Source organism: Carya illinoinensis, chromosome 8 (assembly GCF_018687715.1).
Source record: "Carya illinoinensis cultivar Pawnee chromosome 8, C.illinoinensisPawnee_v1, whole genome shotgun sequence".
Lineage (NCBI taxonomy): Eukaryota > Viridiplantae > Streptophyta > Magnoliopsida > Fagales > Juglandaceae > Carya > Carya illinoinensis.
In genome coordinates, this window is record NC_056759.1 from 23,899,901 (window position 1) to 23,923,798 (window position 23,898).

Below are 23,898 nucleotides of genomic sequence, written 5' to 3' on the forward strand. Positions count from 1 at the left end.
CAGTTTCGGTAATGAATCGGTTCGGTATCAATTCTTAAATTTTCAAAATTGATATATAACGGTTTGATTCTAAAATATATACAAAACCGGACCTAACCGAATCAATTATACCTCTACAAATAACATAAACGAGAAATGAAAGAATTAAAACCACTCAGTCAGACAACAAATAAATCATACTGTAGAAACCAAACATAGAACAAAACAATCAGAACACTTATAATTACACACAATGAGACAACGGATATCAAACATCTTATAAATACAAAAAATGTTTCAATTTAAAATAAAAAAAGATTTATATAATCACAGCCTAAGTTTTCTTAAAAGCTATGATAAAAAAGATAAAAATAAAATAAAATAAAATTTATTCTTAAAAGCTTTTATAAAAACTGATACGAGAAATGATAGAACTCTCGAAAAAGCGTACACGTAGTTTATATCGATTTTTTTTTTTTAAATTTATTTTTATTTAATGATTAGAAAAATATTTTTAATGTTTTATATTTTTTTTTATTTTTTAAAATATTTAAATAGATTTAAAAATGTTTAAAAATAAAAAATAAAAATTTACACCATCGCGCTTGGATGAACGACTCAAAATGTTATTCATCGCGCTTGGATGAACTTCCGGCCGTCACTGCCATCTGCCCACGCCCTGTCTGATTTCTCATTTCTGCTTTGGCTTGTCACTTTCCTACATACCATACTCTGATTTCTTATTTCTGGTTTCTATGGTGAATTTGAAGAGAGTTATATCATTGTACGATGAATTAGGGAAAATATCTCTATTGAAGAAGTTCTTGATTTTGGAACATAATGCAATATATGCTGGTTTCGAAACTCATAGATTGTGAAAATGGGAGGGAGAGATGAAGAGGAGTAAAAGTGTTTCTGCCTTTGCTTATCTCAACTGATCTGCTTGTGCTTTTCGTTCTCCTGGAAATACTGAATGGGTACAGCTCCTAAATCTTTGAACTCTCTCCTTTTCTTCTTCTCGAATCATTTGATTCTTGATTATCGTCGTGTATGGCATCTTTCATTCCATTCTTCAAATACTTACTATCTCCGTAGTGCAGCTACCAACTTGTCCACCAGAGTTCAAGAATATGGGGAAAGCCCCAAACAGTTATTGAAATATGTAAGAGATCAATGCAAAACTGGGACCTTCAAGAATCTTGACGCTGCCTTGGGCTTATTTGATCGAATGGTCCGCATGCACCCTTTGCCTTCTGTTGTGTCTTTTAATCAATTGCTGACATCAATTGCAAGAGCGAAGCATCACTTAACTGTGATTACATTGGTAAAAAAAATGGACTTGTTAGAAATTGCTCCCAATCTTCATACTCTCACTGTTTTGGCTAATTGCTTCTGCCATCTTAACCGTGTCGATTTGGGGTTCTCTGTTTTGGCAAAATTTTTGAAACTGGGTTTTCAACCTGACCGTGTGTCTATAAACACTCTTGTCAAGGGGCTCTGTCTCCAGGGTAAAATTGCTGAAGCGGTGAATTTGGCTGATGAAATGGGGGAGATGGGATATAAACCTGATGGATTTACCTATGCGACCATAATTAACTCTCTGTGTAAAGTAGGTGAAACCGGCCTGGCCATTAACTCGCTTAGGAAGATGGAAGATGCAAATTTTGTACTTAATGCAGCATCGTATAATACAATCATTTGCAGTTTGTGCAAGGACGGATTGTTGACTGATGCCTTGAATTTTTTTTCCGCAATGACGAGTAAAGGCATTCAGCCAGACCTTTTTACTTACAATCCCTTAATTCAGGGCCTATGCAAGTTTGGCCATTGGAAAGAGGCTGCTAAATTAGTGACTGAGATGGAAGAAAGGAATATCATGCCAAATGTGCGCACTTTCAATGTATTGGTGGATGCGCTTGTAAAAGAGGGGAAGATGACGGAGGCAAAAGAAGCTTTTGATATGATGACTGAGAAAGGCATAGAGCCAGATGTAGTCACGCACAACTCTTTCATTGATTGTTATTGTGGGCAAAACAGAATGGATGAGGCAGTCAAAACATTTAATATGATGGTTAGGAGGGGTTGTTCTCCTAATGTTTTTAGCTATAGCACACTAATCAATGGATATTGTAAAAGTAAGAGAATTGCTGAGGCAATAAATCTCTTTCATGAAATGTTAGACAAGAAAATGATTCCCAATGTTGTCACTTACACCACTCTTATAGGTGGGTTTTGCCAAGTGGGGAGACCTCGGGCTGCGTTAGAGCTACTCCATGAGATGCAAGCTTGTGGAGAACATCCTGATCTCCAAACTTATGCCATTTTGTTCGATGGTCTTTTTAAGAACAGACATTTTGTGGAGGCAATGGCATTGTTTCGAGAGATGGTAGACAAAAAGTTGGACATTAATATTGTGATTTACAACATCTTGATTAATGCTATGTGTGATGCGGGAAAACTTGTGACTGCAAAGGAACTCTTTTGTAGTCTTTCTACCAAAGGGTTGCAACCTAATGCTCGCACTTACAATGTAATGTTCAAAGGCCTATGCAAAGAGGGACTAATAAATGAAGCCTGCGAGCTGCTTGAGAAAATGGATGGGAATGGTTGCTTGCCTGACAATTTGTTGTATAACACAATTATCCAAGGATTACTGCAACATAATGAGACATCAAGGGCAGTAGAATATATTGAAATAATGGTTGGCAAGGGTTTCTCTGCAGATGAAACAACTGCGACCATGGTGATTGACTTGTTGTGTGCTAATAAAGTTGATAATGCAATGCAAGAGTGGTTTGAGAAGCTTTTGTAAAAGGCTTTCTTGGTTTTCCATTTCAAGAACATCTATATACTTCAACGCTTCACTAGCTGATCTATAGGGTATTTTTATTTACTTCAAGTGAATTTTAAATCTCTCGTTTTTATGGGCAAGATTGATCAGTCCTCCGCCTCTATTATCTTTCATTGAAATGTTTGACTGATGGAAAGTACTTGCAGCAGAAATTAGACTCTGGGATTTTGGTGGTTATATCTCCATTGTTTCCTGATGTGAATGTTTTTAAATTTTCCCTGATGATATTATGTTTGTGAGTAGTATGTTGGAAATGTTGTCTAACAGAAATATTTATTATGCTGAAGTGCACTGCATTAACTTCTATGATAAGGTGCAGTAAGTACCATACTCATTTTTAAAGCTGGGTGCCCTTGTATCATAAACTTGCTGTAACTTTTTGTATGTTGGACTGTGAACCAATCAAGACTAGTGTACATTGAATAGATTATCAAGTTAAGGAAGTTGCTGATAATGGGATCTGCTTGTTTGTTCATGGGCTAGATTTTAAGCAATTTAGTTGCAGTAAGGCACAAAAGGTAGCTGCTTGATGATCATGAAATCCTCTACTTTACGAACATCAGAGATGCTCACTATTATAATTTATAACAAAAGTAAGATATCATGGACATTTGCTGGTCTGATCTTGCGTTGGTGCAAAACCTAGTGCTTACTAGTTTTACCACTGTGTTTACAATCAGAATGGACAATCCAAATGTAATCAGTCTATGTTACTGTCTATCTCAAACCTTCTGATTGGCTTTGGCTCTGGTCATAACCCAGCATGATTTTTTTCGAATGGTCTGATCCTCACGATTTCTGATTGCTGACCTCTTTACACATAATGCTCTTCTTCAGTCTCACCAATGATGCTTGAACCTGATTTATCTGGTTGTCCATAGGCAAGCATTTTCCATAAAAAGGCCACAATCCCTCTTAATTCTGTATCACACAGCCATCTGAATTTAGAGTAATGTACATAGAAGTTAGTTTGGCGCTTTTGATTGTTCCATGCCTCCATCCCTCCCATTTAGATGGATCTCCCTTTCCACTGCATCATTCTTTGTAGTTTTGTGTACATACAGGTTGCTAGATTTTCAAAATTTGTAAGTGAAGATGCAGAAATGCTGTTATTGAGCTTGATGTTGTTTCCTCCCAACTTATGTTTCAAATGTACTTATGTCTCAAAGATTAAATAATATAACTCAGTAGGGGTCTTTATTGAGCAATTATTGTATTCCTAAGCTCCAAGTATATTAGTTGTATCTCCATTATTTTGTCAAGTTAATTTTTTAAACATGCCCTGAAATGATATTACGAATATGGGTAGAAAATTGAAAATGTAGTTTAATCGAAATCCTCGTCATACTGAAGTGTAGTGCATTAACCTCCATGATAGGGTGCAGTGAGTACCTTTCTACATGCTTGATAGCCCTGTGTTGTATCATAAGCTTCCGTTTAACTGTTTGGGTATTGGACTGGGAACCAATTTAGACCAGTGCAGTTTGAATTGATTACAACTTTAGGAAGTTGCTGATAACTAGAGTTGCTTCTTTTTTCATGGGCTAGAAGGCAAGCAATTTGCAAAATGCAATTTCACAGTAATGATCATGAAATAAACTCTTTATAAGTCCACAAGATGAAATATGGTGTTAATGCTGATCCTCGGTGTTCCAAATTAAAGACAATGTTCCAAAGTAAGGCGAGCTGGGTTAGTAAAAGCTATTATCTATAACAGATGTAATTCTTTCTTTTTTGAATGCAATGGAATTTAAGATCATTAGTATTGCCATTTGCTGCAGTATCAGTTGGCATTGTTAATACGAATATTATTGTTGTTACTAATTTTCTTATGATTTTGTTGGTTTGATACTAATTGTATTATCGTGGCCTATCATTGCAAGCATGATTTTGTGTTTGCCCTCTAAAATGTTTGCAAATTTCAACGTAGATTTCTCACGAACTTATGAATGTGGTGGTAATTTGTCCTGCATATTCTGAGCCCATTTTTTATTGCATTCTTTTCAAACAAGTTTTCTTTTCATAGGTCTTTCTTTTTTGTTTGACCACATCCTTTTTTCTTGTCATTAGTGATTTATTGTAGCTAGTATGCAAATAGGTATTTATGATATGAAAAGCTTGATGCTATTGTTGCTTATTATGGTTTCTACTTTCTCTTTGTGGTTTTAGAAGCCTTAAAATGATTGAAATGTAGCTTAGTAAGTGGTGTGAGTATTAGCCTTGGATTTGTGTTTTTAATGTGGTTATTTTGATCTCTTTGATTGGTCTACTTTTCAGCAAGATTTTTTTTCTCAGTTATTCTGTAACATCCCAATCCACCGCCCCCCCCCCCCCCCCCCCCCACAACATTATTATTATTGTTATTGTTATTTTATTAGATATGTTTTGAGGTAGTAATTTGTTTTGAATAGGATTTCTCCACAGTTAAACCATACATCTCTTTTATTTTTCTGTTTGGTTTCCAGAGTAGTTTCCTTATCTGAAACTAATTTTCAATTCAAACACTTTAAAACTCTTATCCTCCCGGTGTTTCTTTCCTCGTGGGAGTAGTTTTCCAAATTCTAGTTGAATTCAAATCCCTCCAGATTACCCACGGCATCTCCCTCTCCCTCATCTATAAATCCCACGGGATCCTTAGATTTAAACACTAGAAAAATCCAGTTGAATCAGAGGAAAAAAAATACTTGCGAAGCCCCCTCATTTTTTCATCTGCTTTACTCTCACCAATATCACTTACTGTCTTTTACCCTCATCTGCTTTATTCCAGCCTTTGGAGTTCTAGAAATAAATTATGTGTTTAAGGAAGTGGGCGTTGGGCTTAATGTTCCAGTCGGTCAAACTGAAACGTGGGTTTGCCTTTTATGGTTCAGTTCTACTTTTTTCAAAATATCCATATTGTTTTGAGTTAATTCCAAAAAATACCCCTTGAGTTTTGTCGTGTATCACCAACTTGACTTTCAAATCTTATATTTTAACTGCAGTAAGAAGTTTCTAGATCTCATTGTTGGTGAAATTACATTTGTGCCCATAAAACTTTGCTGTTGAGTTTCCAAAAAGCCAATTATACTTCCAGCCTTTAAGGGTATATGACAAAATGGGCTTTAAAGGTGTTTTTATTTACGTGGCTTTGCTGTATGACTGGAGTTAATTTTAAACTTGGGCTGGGTTTGTTTTAAATTGGGCTTGATTCTATTATATTTCAGAAATTATCATAATAGTTAAGTGGGTTGGATTCATATGGGCTTGATGTTTAAAGTGGGCTGGTTATATTTCTTTTTTTACAGAAACTGTTTTTGGTGTTTAAGTGAACAAATTTCTTCAATTGGGCCTTGGGCCTTTCTTTGTTTTAAAATATACTTTGTTTTAGTGTTTATGTTTTTGTTTTTACATTTTCAATTTTATGTTTTCAAAAATAGTTATATTCAGTTTAATTAATGTTTTCAATAAATGAGGTATTTCAAGATATGAATCTCTTTACCGGGCATTATATTATGTACGTTAGTAACATCTCTATCATACGGAAACGAGGTGTTACATATTCTAAAGCTACCTGTTAGTTGTGAATGAAGTGACGATAAGCAAGTCTGGAAATACACCTCCAATGGAAAATTCATGGTGAAAAGTGCCTATCACTTAAAAGATGATTGTTGGTTCAATAAGATGGGGAATCCTTTCACTTGGGCATATATGGTAACTTATGGTAAAAAATTTGGAAGTTGAAAGCAATGAATGCAGTTAAAGTGTTACTTTGGAGAGCATGTACAGAGGCAATACTCACAAAGGTGAATTTGAAGAAAAGGAAGATCACAGATGACTTTCTATGCCCATAATGCAAAAGAGGTATACCTCTTAGAAATACCAGAGAGCTTGCAAGGGAGCATCCCTCATGATTTTATCAGTTACGATCATCTAGAAAGGTAAGAACAAAAGGCTTGGAAAATAAAGTAGCTTTAGTAGTTGCTTCATTTGATCCTATAGTTGAACAATTTTGAGATACCTTGGCTAATTAACAAGATGTAGTGCCTATTGTTTATTTTATTGTAGTTACAAGTTTTTGTGAAGCATCTTAGAGCATTATCATGTTGAATAAGATGGCGTGGTTGTAGGTTAACAGCTGGTATCATCTTATAGAGCAGTTACGATTTTATTTTTTCCATTATTAATTTGCTAAACTTCACATCTTGAGTAGTTCTTTATTTTGGGTTTTATATCTTTCATTACTTTTCATGGTACTTTGCTGGTATTTTCAGGGCTGCTCCAGATGTGGGACTCCAAATATCAAAAAGTTGTTGGGAGAGCTCTTGCAAGCAGAATCTGAAAAAGAAATCCATCTGAAATGCATTTTGCAGAGGTTAATTGGACGATTCTGTGCATCATAATAAGTGGAGACAGTTGACTTCTGCTACTGCTGGTATACAACCCCCCCCCCCCCCCCCCCCCCTTCTCACGTGCACACACGTGCCTGCATGATTATGGATATGAAGATAAGGGAAATTACGTTTTCCTTTTCTTGGGTGAAATGGTGATCTCCAGATTGTGGTATTAGTATCAGATTCTGTAGTAGCCCAAACTAAAATACCTTATTGGAAATGATGTTTTGTTACTTAGAGCTCAAAGTTTTGCGCATCATTCATTTGGTGCATGAAAAAATCTTGTAGTTTATACAACAAAAAATATATTTATTTGGAATTACTGGAATTGGCAAATGTTGCAGAGCTCGATGTTTTGATCAGTCTTGTGATTGCGAGCGACTTTTATGAAGGACCAGCATTTAGATTCATCAAATCCAGATGAAGTGCCATACTTTTCAACAAAAAATTTGGGACATCCTGTACTTAGAATTGATTATTTAGGCAAGGGAACATTTGTCCCCAACGACATTACAATTGGGGGTCCTGGTCATCCCAGCTTCATCCTTCTCATTGGTCCAAATATGTGTGAAAAATTAACTCTTCTTTGCCAAGTGTGTTTAGCTGTAATTTTAGCACAGACATGGTTTTTGTTATGAATTTTGTAATTTTTATTATCTTTTAGTAGTTTTCAACCTTTGCTCTTCCCAGGTAGGGACTGATGTTCCTGCAGAAAACTTTGAGCTGTCGACCAAATCTTTGTTCAGATGGGTGCCAAACACATTGTGGCAAAGTAACTTTCTAACTGAACTTTCGGAAACAGCGTTAATGCTGGTGAGAGTTCTCAGCAAATCAAATTGTTTTTATTGCAGAATAATTTTATTGGGTGGTATATAGATAACGTGCAGAACTAAAACACCAAACATTTTTCAGCATGTTATAATTCATTGATTTGTCCTTGTAATTATCACTTTTGAGGTCAAATTATTAAATCTCAGCAACCAAAATGCAAACCCATTGTGGTTGGGTTGTCTACAGGACACATGAATGGCTTGATTGTTGTCTGGACAAATTTTCTCCTCTGTAAGTTTTACATGGAGTCATGCTAATTGTTGCCGTCGAACAAACTTTTAACCCCACCCTTTTTGCAAGTTCTTTCATCATCTCATCTGTTGAACAGTATCACGCATTGACATATTTTTGGCAGTTAATGCAGTCTTCAGCCACTTGCAATTCATTAGTGGGCTTGGATGAACTTGGGGGTGGGACATCAACTGCAGATGGACAAGCCATTGCATAGTCGTTCCTGGACAAATTTAAACATTGCATTGCAATGTATGAAAAACTAATTATCAATTCTATGCAAATTAGTGTTCTATAATATTTTTGATTTTGCATGTGCTTGATCTCATTTCTACTTTTGGATTTCCTGCCCTTGGCAGCATATCAGTTCTTCAACATTTTGTACTCAAAGTGCAGTGTTGAGGATTGTTTTCTACCCACCATCACCAATTAGCTGTAAACTATCAGAAAGATCCCAAGGTATGCCATGTGATTTTATCTTCTTTTTTTTCTTGGAGAATTTATGTTTGATTCTCCAGAATTTAGAAACCTTAATAAGGCAGTGATTGGGCATCCTACCGATAGCCACAAAGCTTTGAACGTTTCATGCGATCTGTTCATGTTTGTATAGGTTTCCCTCTGTCATATGGTATGTAGAGTGGGAAATGGAGTTGAAGATGTGGAGGAAGTTACATTTCTTTACAGGTTGACACCTGGTGCATGCCCTAAAAGCTATGTTGTTAATGTTGCAATGTTAACTGGTAAGATTCTGAGGGTCTTTCTTCAAGAACCAGATGTATGGTGGCTAACATGCAATTATTTGGTTTAGTTGATTTAGAGTGTTGGCAATGATTTAATGTAGGGGGGATGATGACCTTTGCCTCAAAGCTTGCTCTTACTCTTTATTCCCCTGGCAAGTTATAATTGAACTTTTAAGTTGTGACATTTTTGGGCAGAAATGATATGGTTTAATACGATATAAATAGTTTGTCATGAATGCTGCAGAGGGACTCTCGCCAAGCGTGAGGGTCAATGAGACGAGTTTTAGCCTACGTGTTGCTCGACCTCCTTCAAAGTATTCGGGTGAGCCTAGCTTCACATGTCGCTTGGCCCTTCTCGCCAAGCGCGAGGGTCAATGAGGTGAGTTTTAGCCTACGAACTACTCGACCTCCTTCAAAGTATTCGGGCAAGCCAAGTTTCACGTGCCGCTTGGCCCCTCTCACCAAGCGCAAGGATCAACGAGGTGAGTTTCAGCCTACGCGCTGCTCGACCTCCTTCAAAATACCTAGGTGAGATCGGCATCATGAGCCCCTTGACCCCTCCTTTACGGCACGTCGAGGTGATTCAAAACACCCTAGCCCACCTTTGTTGAACATGGGATGTACACATGGGATACAATTACTAACTCACGATCTGGCATGTACAGAATGAAAACATCCTGTTATTTACATGGGATTCCTCTTTATTATTCTTAAGCAGGTCCCAAGAGAAGCATGTTGATATATGATTTCTGTTTCTTCTTTCCTTTATTTTGATACATATAGCAAACACTTGTTTTTTCTATTGATTCTTTCTGATTGAGTTGTGGTTGCACATCTCCCATATGTACTCTCTATGGGAGCCCTTTTTACTTTATTTTTAGGACTTCACTCACTACAAGAAAAATGATTTTTTTGGGCGACATAAAGTCGTCGGAAAAATCCATGTATTCCTCGAAAATACATATTTCCTACCATTTTTCAATTGTTAGAACGTCGCCGCAATAGTTCAGTCTAGAAAATGATTTTTCAGTGCTTTTTCCAGTGGTTGCAATTTTCATTCTAGAAGGGGAAAGAATACTTTCTTTTCTGCCATTTTTTAATCTTTGAATTTTTAATGAACTCACCTCATTCGTTGAATCCATAGGATACTTACTAATATTCATACCAAGGATAGTTTCTATTACAAGTAATTGAGCCCACGAATCTATTCCCTATTTTTTTTTGGTATGATCCAGTGGTTAGAACTTGAATTTAGTGGTTTGAAACCGGTAAATATTCTGCCCGTCCCTCTCTCTCTCTCTCTCTTCCCCCCCCCCCCCCCCCCCCCCCCCCCCGGGCGCCCCCAAGGCCTTGGTCTCTCCCTACTATAGAAACTCTCTCTAGGTTTTAGGCCGTGACCGATAGAGTCCACTGGAGCTAACCTGCACCTCTGAACGCCGAGATAAACCTCGGTCACTCTCTATCTCTCTCTTTAAGTCCGTATGTTCCTCGCAATCTCAAATTCAAATTTAACCTCTTTTCTTTCTTTATTTCTTTCTTCTTCTTCTTCTTCTTCTTTTTTTTTTTTTTTTTGGGTATTAAAGAGCATTAGGAACATCCTTCGATAGCGCTGCCTCGCCCTCAAACAATTCTGATGACCGCTTCAATTTTTTTCCTGACGGTCAATTATCACTGAAAATAAGTATTTTTTGCGGCCAAAATAGCTGCAAAAACATATTTTCGTCACTTTGTAGTGCGGCAAATGCCTTTTTCCAGTGATAAAAAAGCGTTGGAAAATTACTCCCAGCGATGATAGACCATGGTTAACATTTTTTAGTGAAAAAGATGGCCTCTTACAGCGACACATAATTGTAGAAAAAAATCCATAAATTGCAACTGCAGAAAAAAAGGTCGAAAAATCATTTTCTAGACTAAACTATTATGACAACGTTCTGGCAATTGAAAAATGGCAGGAAATATGCATTTTCGATGAAAACATGACTTTTTTCGACAACTTTATGTCATCGGAAAAAGCCATATTTCTTGTAGATATAACTTCCTCCCCTGCACATAGAAAACCGCCCTCTCTCTTGCTCACTGTGCCCGTTTCTTCTCTCTCTCTCTCTCTCGCCCTTTTTCTTCTCCCCTCTACGTTTTGGACCTTGCGGGTTACCCAACGCCTTTGCCTCCTGCTTCTGGTTTGACTCTGGTAAATACTCGATCCATCCCTCTCTCTTTTACCTCGCAATCTCAAACTCGAATTTAACCCCTTTTTTTGTGTTAGAAAGCATTTGAAGCATCCTTAGACAGCTTTGCCTCGCTCTCAAATCCGATTAACGACCGCTCCTATGTTTTCCCAATGGTCAATTATCATTGCAAATAAGTATTTCCTCCATGAAAACTCACTGCAAATACATATTTGCGACGCTTGGTCGTGCTGGATATACATAATTTTGACGATAAAAAAGTGCCGAAAATTACTCCCAGGGACGATAAACCATGGTGAGCATTTGAAATTTAGGGACTTTTTCCAGCAAAAAAGATGGCCTCTTGCAGTGAAACATAATCGCCAAAAAAACTCAATAAATTGCAACCACCGGAAAAAGTGTCAAAAAATCATTTTCTAGACTACACTATTGCGACAACGTTTCAGCTATTAAAAAATGGTAGGAAATATGTAATTTTGACAAATACATGGCCTTTTTCCGTGACTTTATGTCACCAAAAAAGCCCTTTTTCTTGTAATGGTCCACTTCCTCTCATGCACATAGAACAACCCTCCGCCCCTGGCGGTGGCTGGTCTCTCTTGCTCACTCTGCCCATTTCTTCTGTCTCTCTCTTAAGCCCTTTATTTTCTCTCCTTTGTGTTTTGCACCCCGCGGGTTACCTTGCATTCACCTCCCACTTGTGGTCTGACAACAATAAATACTCTACCCTTCCCTCTCTCTTTTGCCTCTCTCTCTCTCTAATGCCTCAGTTTCTCCCTACTGCAGAAGCTCTCTCTAGGTTTTAGGCTGTGATGGGCAAAGTCCACCAGAGCAAACATTCACCTTTCAACACCAAGGTATACCTCAGTCACTCGCTATCTCTCTCTCTTTACCTCTGTGTGTTCCTCGCAATCTCAAACTCAAATTTAGCCTTATTTTTTTTTTGTGTTAAGAGAGTATTAGGAACATCTTTAGAAAGCACTGCCTTACTCTTAAATTTGACTGACGATCACTCCAATTTTTTAACACCCGGCCAAATCATGCCAAGACATAAGGATAATGGAGTCTTGACCATGCTAAGAGACTTAGTATATAAAGCCTCGAGAACCATAAGATTGGTTGAGTAACCTTCATCATCCTTTACTTAAGAATTCCTAAAGAGCATTTTTTTTTTGTCAAGAAGTCCATACGAAAATGCCAAGAAAGAACTTATTACCTTGATGGGCTTTACACTTTGTTAAGATTCCTTTTGACCTCTTGAGGATCTTAGCTAGATAGGGATGGATTCTTTTTGACCGCCAAAGGGATTTTGTCTTAGTTTATCTGGATTTCTTAATTTCAATCTTTTAAGTTATGGTTAAGTACTTAATTAGAAGTAATTCGTTTACAAATGTCATTTTTATAAGAGGAACAGAAGAAATAAAATTGGACAAGTTAACTGAATATGTAATGGAGTTGTAGAACGACAAGAGAAAGGAGAATGCTACACTTCCTTCTTCAAGTTCTAAATTTGTTTAGATTTGTGTGTATCATCATATTTGGGATTGTAACATTAATATTATTACAATGTGTGTTTATTATATTTGGTGTTGTTGGTATTTTAATTTCGGTATATTTATTGTTTGGATTAGTTAGTTTTATATTTTGTATAGATATTTTCATTTTAATATTTATATAAAATTAATCAGGTCAAATGGGTTAATGGATCGTGTTCGTGTCCAAACGGGTCGGGTTGTGTCATGTGAACATAAACGGGTTGAAACGAATCGTGCTGTGTCATATTAATCTATTTAGTAGGATTTACTAAATAGACCGTCAGGAAAAAAATTGATAACAGATGACTTTCTATGCCCATTATGCAAAAGAGGTATACCGCTTAGAAGTACCAGAGAGTTTGCGAGGGAGCATCTCTCTTGATTTTATGAGTTACGATCATCTAGAAGGGTAAGAACAAAAGGCTTGGAAAATAAAGTAGCTTTAGTAGTTGCTACATTTGATCCTATATTTAGAAGTACCAGAGAGTTTGTGAGGGAGCATCCCTCTTGATTTTATGAGTTACGATCATCTAGAAGGATAAGAACAAAAGGCTTGGAAAATAAAGTAGCTTTAGTAGTTGCTACATTTGATCCTATATTTGAACAATTTTGAGATACCTTGGCTAATTAACAAGATGTAGTGCCTATTTTATTTTATTGTAGTTACAATTTTTTGTGAAGCATCTTAGAATACTATCATGTTGAATAAGATGTCATGGTTGTTCACAGCTGGTATCATCTTAGATGAGTTGCGATTTTATTTTTTCTGTTACTAATTTCCTAAATTTCACTTCTTGAGTAGTTCTTTATTTTGGGTTTTATATCTTTCATTACTTTTCTTAGTATTTTTGCTGGTATTTTCAGGGCTTCACCAGATGTTGGACTCCAAATATCAAAAAGTTGTTGGGAGAGCTCTTGCAAGCAGAATCTGAAAAAGGAATCCATCTGAAATGCATTTTGCAGAGGTTAATTGAACGATTCTGTGACATCATAATAAGTGGAGACAATTGGCTTCTGCTACTGCTGGTATGCACCCCCCCTTTTCTCTCTCTCTTTCTCTCATTTGCACACATGTGCCTGCATGATTATGGATATGAAGAGAAGGGAAATATCGTGTTCCTTATTTTTGGGTGAAATGGTGGATCTCCAGATTGTGGTATTAGTATCAGCTTCTGTAGTAGCCCAAACTAAAATACCTTATTGGAAATTATGTTTTGTTACTCAGAGCTCAAAGTTTTGTGCATCATTCATTTGGTGCATGAAAAAATCTTGTAGTTTATACGATAAAAATATATATATTTGGAATGACTGGAATTGGCACATGTTGCAGAGCTGGATGTTTTGATCAGTCTTGCGATTGCGAGCGACTTTTATGAAGGACCAACATTTAGATTCATCAAATCCAGATGAAATGCCATGCTTCTCGTTTGTTTACCCAAAACATCTCGTCTCATCTCATCTCATTTCATCATTACAACTTTCACAAATTTCCATATAAAATGTAATAAACAATTTAACTTTTTCAAATCACAAAACAACACTAATATTAAAAAATTATATTATAACAATATTTATTTAACTTTTGAAAAAACATCTCATCTCATCTCATTTGTGTAACCAAATGGAGAGACAAGGTTTTTCTGGTTTTTGTTATGAATTTTTTTAATTATTATTATCTTTTAGTAGTTTACAACCTTTGCTCTTCCCAGGTAGGGACTGATGTTCCTGCAGAAAACTTTGAGCTGTCGACCAAATCTTTGTTCGGATGGGTGCCATACACATTGTGGCAGGCCAAAGTGCCTTTCTAACTGAACTTTCAGAAACGGTGTTAATGCTGGTGAGAGTTCTCAGCAGATTAAATTGTTTTTATTGCAGAGTAATTTTATTGGGTGTATATAGATTACATGCAGAACTGAAACACCAAACATTTTTCAGCATGTTATAATTCATTGATTCCTCCTTGTAATTATCACTTTTGAGGTCAATTTATTAAATCTCAGCAACCAAAATGCAAACCCATTGTGGTTGGGTTGTCTACAGGACACATGAATGGTTTGGTTGTAGTCTGGTCACAAATTTTATCCTCTGTAACTTTTACATGGAGTCATGCTAATTGTTGCCTTCAAACAAACTTTTGACCCCATCCTTCTTGCAAGTTCTTTCAGCATCTCATCTGTTGAACATTATCACGCATTGACATATTTTTGGCGGTTAATGCAGTCTTCAGCCACTTGCAATTCATTAGTGGGCGGATGAACTTGGAGGTGGCACATCAACTGCAGATGGACAAGCCATTGCGTAGTTGTTCATGGAAAAATCTAAACATTGCATTGCAATGTATAAAAAACTAATTATTAATTCTATGCAAATTAGTGTTCTCTAATATTTTCGATTTTGCATCTGCTTGGTCTTATTTCTACTTTTGGATTTCCTGCCCTCAGCATCGTATCAGTTCTTCAACATTTTGTACACAAAGTGCAGTGTCGAGGATTGTTTTCTACCCACCATCACCAATTAGTTGTAAACTATCAGAAAGATCCCAAGGTATGCTATGTGATTTTATCTTCTTTTCTTTTTGGAGAATTTATGTTTGATTCTCCAGAATTTAGAAACTTAATAAGGCAGTGATTGGCACCCTACCAATAGCGAAAAAGCTTTGAATGTTTCATGCGATCTGTTTTTGTTTGTATAGGTTTCCCTATGTGACTTTGTCATGTGGCATGTAGAGTGGGAAATGGAGTTGGTAATGTGGAGGAAGTTACATTTCTTTACAGGTTGACAGCTGGTGCATGCCCTAAAAGCTATGGTGTTAATATTGCAGGGTTAGCTGGTAAGATTATTTTCTTTGATATTGTCCTCTTCCTAGAGGGTCTTTCTTCAAGAACCAGATGTATAGTCAACATGCAATTATTTGGTTTAGTTGATTTAGAGTGTTGGCAATGATTTAATGTAGGAGGGATGATGATCTTTGCCTCAGAGCTTGCTCTTACTCTTTATTCCCCTGGCAAGTTATAATTGAACTTTTAAGTTGACATTTTTGGGCATATATGATATGGTTTAGTGCGTTATAAATGGTTTGTCATGAATGCTGTAGAGGGACGGATCTATGTACATCAAAGTCTGAAAATCTAAAATTGGCAAATTAAATGTCTATGCCTAGATAGTGTCGGTTTATGTTTATGATTAATTTTCCTTATTATCGACTAATTACTATGAGTTTTGCTACGTACAAACAAAGTCGCGTACTAATCAACGTACCAATTTTGATTCTTTCATATTCAAAATTTAAATTAGCACTGTTTTCAATAAAATCTACTTTTTGACCAATCATATTAGATTGATGCACATATTAGTGTGTAGTTGTGTTTGCAACTAGATTTTTTCAATTACTATAGATGGCCATAGTTGACACTGCTTTTAGCTGTGCATATGACCCAGCAAACCTAGTGGCTGTGAGACCCGACCCGACCCTATGCCAGGTTATTATTTTTTTTTGAAAAGAAAACTTGTATTGATATCTATGAAACCATAGTTTGAATACAAGGTGGGATGTTTACAAAAGAAGTGGTACGACCACTGATTCTAAGAGCATCCCTACTTAAGGCATGAGCAACTACATTGGTTGCCCTTACAACGTGCCTTGCTGACCACGAATTAAACGTGCTGAGAACCTCTCTGGTATCTGCTACAATCTGGCCTACATAGTTGAGAGCATTAGACTTTGATTTGAGGCCTTCTACTACCAGCAAGGAGTCTCCTTCCAGGATTATGTCTTGATGACCAAGTGACTTGCAAAACATGACAGCTTAGAGGGCTGCAAATGCTTCTGCCATATGAGGATCAGGGAATAAATCTTGCTCCATCCGAAGGGTTGCTAGCACTTTGCTATTCCAATCACGCAGAACAGCTCCCACCCCCACCTTGCACGAGACTTCATCCACTGAAGCATCCCAATTGACTTTGAATTTGCCTTGAGGTGGAGCCTCCCATGGTGGGCTGGTTTGTTGTTTCAGTGCCATTACCTTTTTGCTCACTGGAAGCTTTTGCAAATCTTCTACCAGTTGTTGAGATTGGCTGACTGCTGAGGAGGGGTGAGTGAGGTGACCTTGTAAGACTACTTCATTTCTTCTTTTCCAGAGGTACCAAGCAGTTACAGCAAAAAGGAGTAGCTCTTCTGTCTCCTTAGAGGCCACTAAACTCTCTAGTTTTTTTGCAAATGAAGGTGAAAGTGTGCTAGCCTTATGGAATTTCCTACTACTCAATGACCAAACATCCCTTGCTGAAGGGCATTCCCACATAGTATGTTCAATGGTCTCAGATGGGTGTAAACAGATGGGGCAAGCTGAGTCTTCTACCACCTTTCTTACTTTTAGATTAGCTTGAGTAGGGAGGGCATTTAGACAAGCTCTCCAAAGGAAGGTTTTAGTGGCATTGGGAAGATTTAAATTCCACAGGCTAGTCCACGGGGCTTGATGTGTTCTGGAGTTTGAGGATTGACCCCTAGCTTGATCTTCCAGTTCATTCAATAGATGGTATGCTGACGTTACAGTAAATTGGCCTGATGATGTGCACCTCCAAAACAAACTGTCAGGCTTTGACAATGGACTGATGGGGATTTTCAGAATAGACTCAGCCTCTTTCTTGGTAAATATGGAGGTAACCAGGTCCCTCTTCCACTGAGAAGTGCATTCATCTATAAGAAAGGATACTTTGGTACTCTCATGCAAGAATCTAACTGACTCCTGAGGCTTGTAAGTAGTAGGGATAGGGAGCCATTTGTCCTTCCATATCTCGGTTGATTTTCCATTTCCAATTCTCCATAACATCCCTTCCAACAGTAAAGGTCTAGCTGCCAGGAAACTTTGCCACACAAATGAAGTGTTTTGTCCCTCTTTTGCCGTGAGGAACTTGCTATTGGATAGTACTTTTCCTTCAGCACTTGTGCCGCTAGAGAGTTGGGATTGAAGACCAACTTCCAGCCCTGCTTGGCTAAAAGGGCTAGATTGAAATTTGAGAAATCTCTGAGACCAAGTCCCCCTTTACTCTTTCCTTTCTTCATCTGGTTCCAGCCCACCCAGTGAATTTTGGATTCCTGGTTCTGTTGCCCCCACCAGAAGTTTCTAACCAACTTGTTGAGTTCTTGCACTGATTTTTTGGGGAGCTTGAATATGCCCATGCTATAAGCTAGTATGGCTTGGATGACTGCTTTAATAAGTACCTCTTTACCAGCTTGGGAGAGAAACTTATTCTTCCAGTTGGATATTTTGGCTTGCACTTTGTCAATTATACCTTTGAAAGAATGATTCCTGGACCTTCCAATTAAGGCTGCTAGCCCTAGGTACTTTTCATACACATTGGTGCCCCTTATCCCTGCTATGCTGATGATGATTTCTTTAGTCTCCTCTCTGGTGTTTGAACTGAAAAATATGGAGGTTTTTTCTTTGTTTAATCTTTGGCTAGAAGTAGTTTCATACTTTTCCAACAAATGATAAAGGTTGCTCCATTCAATGGAGTTGGCTTTGCAAAAAAGGATGTCGTCGTCTGCAAAAAACAAGTGGTTAATGGATAGCTTTTTTTTCCTGATTGGTAGACCTGTAATGATCTTGGTTTTCTCATCTTGGTTCAGCATGCAACTTAAAACTTCAGCACATATTATAAATAAGTAAGGGGAGAGAGGGTCCCCTTGTCTTAGGCCTCTTGTTGGAACAAACTTGTCTTGAGCTTCCCCATTGATGAGAATTGAATATGAGACTGATTCTACACAGTTCATTAACAGGTTGACCCAATGCTGATCAAAACCCAGCTTTTTCAGAACTTCTCTTAGAAAAGGCCACTCAATCCTATCATATGCCTTGCTCATGTCGAGCTCAAGTGCCATGTACCCATCTTTTCCTTTTAGTCTGGATTTCATTGTGTGTAGAGCCTCATACGACACTATAATGTTGTCTGTAATCTGCCTGTCAGGAACAAAGGCTATCTGTGTAGGGGAAATAAGATCTGGTAACACTACCTTCAGTCTGTTGGCTGTAGTCTTTGCAATGATTTTGTAAAAAACATTGCATAGACTAATTGGCCTGAAATCTGTCACCTACGAGGGGTTTGGTTTCTTGGGAAGAAGGGCAATGTAGGTCTCATTCACCCCATTTGACCACTTGCTTTTATTCAGGGCAGAGAGAGTCGCTTGTGTGATTCTTGGTCCCACTATCGACCAATGGTCTTGGAAAAAAGCTGCTGGAAATCCATCTGGTCCAGGGGATCCCAAAGGATTCATACTAAACATGGCCTCCTTAACCTCCACTTCTGTAAAAGCCTGTCCTAGAACTCCTGCCATTTCAGCAGTGATTTTGCAAGGTAATGTTTCCATGCATTCTTGTATACTGTTTGGTTTGGATGAGGTGAAAATGTTTTGGAAATGGTTTTGGATCTCGCCACTAATTCCTTCCTTACTTGTAACCTCCTGCCCTACCTCATTTAGTATCTTGGTGATGGAATTGTATTTTTTTCTCTGATTTGCACACTTATGAAAAAATGAAGTGTTTCTATCCCCTTCCCTGAGCCAATTCTGTTTTGCTCTTTGCTTCCACTTTGTATTTTCCTCATCTAGTAACTGGTCCACTGCCTTCTGAATTTCTCTGATTTCAGCATAATGTTGGCCTACATTCTGGTCTTTTAGGTGATTGGGCATTTTAACCTTTGACTGTAGGATTTCTTGGTCTATCTTGTTCTGGTCTTTGCTCCATTGTTGCAAGCTGGTTTTGCAGTTTCTTAAGCTTTGCAATGTATTGCCAATAGTGTCCAGGGACCCTTTGATGGTTTCCCAAGATCTTTTGATTAGTGCTTCACAAACCTTCCTTTATGCTCCATTTGGCTTCATATCTAAAAATTCTTTTTTTCCTTGGCCTGCTGTTCTTGTTTTGCATGGTTATGAATAATGGCTTGTGGTTTGATGAATAAGTAGCTAGGTGCTGCACTGAATGGTCTTCGAACATGTCAATCCAGGAGGAGTTCCCAAGTACTCTGTCAAGTCTCTCCTTAGTGAATTTGCTTCCTTCTCTATTATTTGCCCAGGTATACTTATCCCCCTGAAAACCCAAGTCACTTAGCTCACATTGTACTAAGGTTTGTCTGAAGTCCATAATTTGCTTGTAAGGCCTTATAGCTGCACCATATTTTTCACTTATGCAAGTTATCTCATTAAAATCTCCAAAGCACATCCACGAGACTTGTGGTGCTGGTTTTATAGCTTTAAGGATTTGCCAAGTTTCACACCTCTTTGCAGTGTTAGGATGCCCATAGAAACCTGTTAGAAGCCATGACTTATCAGAATTTGGCAGTTTAACAGAAACTGAAATGTGCCAATTAGTATAGGTATCCACTTTCACCTCTATACTTGAATTTCACAAGAGGGCTAACCCACCACTTCTTCCTACACTTTTCAGGGTAAAACAGTTGTCAAAACCCATTTTCACACGAATTGTTTCCATCTTTTCACTTGAGCACTTGGTTTCAATTAGAAAAACCAGGTGTGGGGACTTAGTCTTCACCAGTTGGAGAAGCTCATGAATTGTCTGGGGGTTCCCAAGCCCCCGACAATTCCAGCTTAAGCAATTCATTTGGCTAGGTGGGGCTGTTGAACAGCCACCACCTCTGGTTCTTTGTTTGGTTTCAAAGCAGGTTTTTTCTCGGTTTTTTGCTTCTTCAAGTTTCTGTTGCTGGATCTAGTTTCAATACCAGATGCTAGCCTTTTGAGTTTAGGGGAATGGGTGGGTATATGCTGAGAATTGGTTATGTCAGCTAGGGTGGGAGCTTGTTCCCTATCTTTCCTTTTCCACTTTGTGCCTGCTCTAGTACCATTGGCACTATCTCGTGTTTCACTTTTTTGGAAAAGTTCTGAGTTGTTTGGTTTGTAGGTATGAGTGGAATTTAGTGGTGAGCTAAGGTCAACACACATGTCACTATCTTGTTAGAGGAAAGGTAAGCCTTGGCCAGTAGTGCATACCTGTGTCAGTGGTCCTGAGGAGTGATGTGGGATCTCTTTCCTTTGAGTTTCTATTTTTTCATGTTGAGAGGGTCCCTCGTGTAAACTGGCTGGGCAGCTAGCTTTACCATCTAAACTGTTCCGTGTCTGGTCAACCTGACATGTCGGGGTATGGCCTCTTCCTTGCTTCTGACTACCAACTGTAGTGTTCTGACTTGTAGCTTCTTCCTCTACAGCTATGTTGGACCATCCCGAGTTGTCCTTCTGGGCCTCTGCTGCCTCTGGTTGCGCCGGAGAAGATGTGTCTTGTGATGTCTGTTCCGATGAGCCACCATACCTCTTAGCTGAGGAGAACTGGAAAAGAGCATGTGAAGCTCGCATCCATTGACCATACTGATCCTGGGATTGCTTGGATGTGTTAAAACTTGAGCATTTCCCATCCGTGTGCTTTAGTAGGCCACACTTGAAACAGAAAATAGGAAGACGTTCGTACTTGAAGTAAATCCAGCACTGTTTACCCCTCACATTGATCATCTTTCCTCTAGGGAGAGGTTTGTTTATGGCGACCTCCACCCTTATTCTGAGATGGCTTCCCCACCCGCAGCCTTGGTCATCTGTTTCCACTTTGTGAACTTTTCCGATAACTGAGCCTATTTTTTCTCCTTGTTCTGCATTCATGTTGACGAAAGGTACGTTATGGAACTACACCCAGAAAGTTTCTGTCACGAAATTAATCTCGTTTGGGGACAAGTCACCTTCGAAGTCCTTAATGCATGTAAGATGCTGGTCAAAAGACCATGGTCTTCCTTGGATCACTTTTCTCTTATCTGTAAGGAGTTGGAATTCTATAAGGAATTTGTTGAAGCCTATCTCCTTAAACGTGATCCATCCTTCCAGGTTCCACACCTTTGCCATGGTGGACTTGAATGCCTCTCCGTTAACACTTCTTTCATTCAGGTTAAGGGCAAAGATGCAGTGGCTTCCTCTAAGTTTTGTGGACTGAACAGCTTTCTCTAGTAGGATTAGTTCTTGTTGCTCATCTTCCGTCAGTTTCAGAGAGTTCCATTTCGTAGCTAGCTCGTCGGCCATTGCAGTCAAGTGTCGAAGGGGAAAGAGACGCAAAACACAGACACAACTCTATGAACTTCCGTTCAAGAGACAGAAGCTTTGTCAAGCGACAAAGCAGGAAACCTCTACCTTACGGAGAGGACCACTGCATCCATGAAGTAAGTACACTTAGTTTCTATGCCAGGTTATTGAATATCGGTTTACCAACCCAATAAATGATGGGTTTGGATTTTTCGTATTACACCAACCGTAGTATAAATTGTTCTTACCTTCAGTTCTCTCGAACCCTAGCCTCCAAGCTCCAAGACACTACCACACTATCATGGATAAAAACCCTAGCCTTACAAGTCCACCACACTGCTCACCGTCGCCACTCACAGTTGCCGCTCACCTGCTTTCTTTCCTGCACGTCTCCAAGGTCATCGGCTGCTTCTCAATCTATTTCCTCTCAATCTACGTCCCTAGAAAAGTAGGGCCATTCGGAGAAGGCTTACCAAGCAGCAAGCATCAAGTCTAAACATGAAAATATTGGGTGTTTCGATTGAAAGTGTGGTAAGCCATTTCCTCCAAATTCGTCGCACTCTTGCGTGGATTCTTCCTATCTGTTTCAGTCTCGATTCTCCCTAGTTGAGTAGTGGTTTTACGTTTTGCATCCCATGGAGCTGTGATTTAATTGGAAAAAAAAAAAAAAAAGACTTGTTATTCATCACATTTTTATTATTTTTCCCGTATTACATCTGCAACAAACGGCTCATATTATTGGGTCACACAGCTGTTACTTTTCAAGCCCTAGTAAATCTATTACGTACTGGTCTAAATGAAGGTAGGTGAGAGCCTAAAATGGGGGAAAGGAGCTTCCCCTGTTGATTGTTAGTTTATTATCAAAATTAGGAGGAAATAGAAAATCCTTGGCCATGATTGGCTTGTATATTGGGTTTAGGCAGTTTTATTGGCTTTACTATGCTGTTGCTAATATCCCTTGATGCAATGTTCTATCGATTTACATTTTGTCCCCTGCTTTGTTTTATTGGAATTGTTAGTATGTAGATCCTAGTTTGTTTTCTTTGTATCATGAATATTGACTGAATGTCTGGGTTTTACTTTCTCTATTTGTTGGGACAGTTATGTGGTAGAATGGAAATTATATTTTTTTTCTTTCTTGTTGTAGTACTTAAGATGTTTCATTTTCATTTGTTTTTCTTTTAGCCTTCATTTTTCTTACATCTAATTATTTCCCTTCTCCTTTGAGATGATAAAATAGTTATATTTGGGGGTAGTGGAAAGGGAAGCTAATTACTTGCAATGGACTTCCCCTGAGTTGCAGGGTGATGTTGATATGCTTGATATATGGAGACATTGACTTGGTCAAGGGTATAAGCTTCCCCTCTCTATTGTCTCGTGTTTTAAGTACTTCACTGATGTTGTTTTAAATAATTGAAAGAAATCTGGTTGTTTCATTTTTCTCATCAGTTGGCTGTTCGAGGATCTTCACCAGGCGTGAGAGCAGGTCTTGCTGCTGTGATTGTTAGGACAAAGGCAAGTCATGTTACTAACATGTAATTGTATAATAAAAATAACTGGGAGTTTTGAGCCCCTTGTCTCTATCTTGAAGATTATGAGCTGAATGCCATGTAAATTGTGCCTTGAAGATTATGTTTTTGCATAAATATGTTGCATTTCTTTACAGTTGTGTTCAAGCACTTGAAGTAAACCCGGTGAACCAAATTCAGTTCTTCTCGTACTCTTCGGAATATGGTGGTGTGCGAGAAATTCTAACTGCTTTGCTGCATTGGTTCCCAATTTAGTCTTATATTAGCTATGAAATTAGTAGAATAAGATTAATATTAGTTGCATTCAAATATGCTAAATCAGCAATTGTTAAACATTAATATATTTGCAGTTAAGTTTTACATTACTTACAAAAAAAAGTTAGTAGAATAAGATTAAGATTAGCTGTATTCAAATATGCTAAATCTGCAGTTGTTGAACATTGATATATTTTGGCACAGCCCTTCTTTCTGCCAGTTTTGATGCATGTCCTCTTAGCAGCATGAAGCCAATGGCGAAGATACAAGGTAGAAAACAATAAGTATTTGATGCATGACTCATATTTTAAGTGTGTGAAGTGC

At 38.1% G+C, this 23,898-nt stretch overlaps 1 protein-coding gene across 19 annotated transcripts; it reads left to right on the forward strand.

Annotated features, from left to right (window-relative positions):
* The first annotated feature begins 574 nt into the window (after positions 1 to 574).
* On the forward strand, positions 575 to 23,453 carry LOC122318783 (putative pentatricopeptide repeat-containing protein At1g12700, mitochondrial). Of its 19 annotated transcripts, none has more exons than XM_043136396.1 (14): positions 575 to 6,747; positions 7,081 to 7,241; positions 7,891 to 8,013; positions 8,178 to 8,262; positions 8,387 to 8,514; positions 8,622 to 8,721; positions 8,873 to 9,002; positions 13,588 to 13,749; positions 14,433 to 14,560; positions 14,944 to 15,060; positions 15,165 to 15,267; positions 15,416 to 15,553; positions 23,094 to 23,140; positions 23,240 to 23,453. In XM_043136396.1, the coding sequence occupies exon 1, from the start codon at positions 953 to 955 to the stop codon at positions 2,789 to 2,791; it is 1,839 nt and encodes a 612-aa protein (XP_042992330.1). In that variant the 5' UTR covers positions 575 to 952; the 3' UTR covers positions 2,792 to 6,747; positions 7,081 to 7,241; positions 7,891 to 8,013; positions 8,178 to 8,262; positions 8,387 to 8,514; positions 8,622 to 8,721; positions 8,873 to 9,002; positions 13,588 to 13,749; positions 14,433 to 14,560; positions 14,944 to 15,060; positions 15,165 to 15,267; positions 15,416 to 15,553; positions 23,094 to 23,140; positions 23,240 to 23,453. The 19 variants fall into 19 exon arrangements, 18 of the variants coding, with proteins under 18 accessions (XP_042992330.1, XP_042992337.1, XP_042992329.1 ...); XM_043136403.1 differs by having other exon boundaries at positions 8,396 to 8,514; XM_043136395.1 differs by having other exon boundaries at positions 8,218 to 8,262.
* The last annotated feature ends 445 nt before the right edge of the window (positions 23,454 to 23,898 follow it).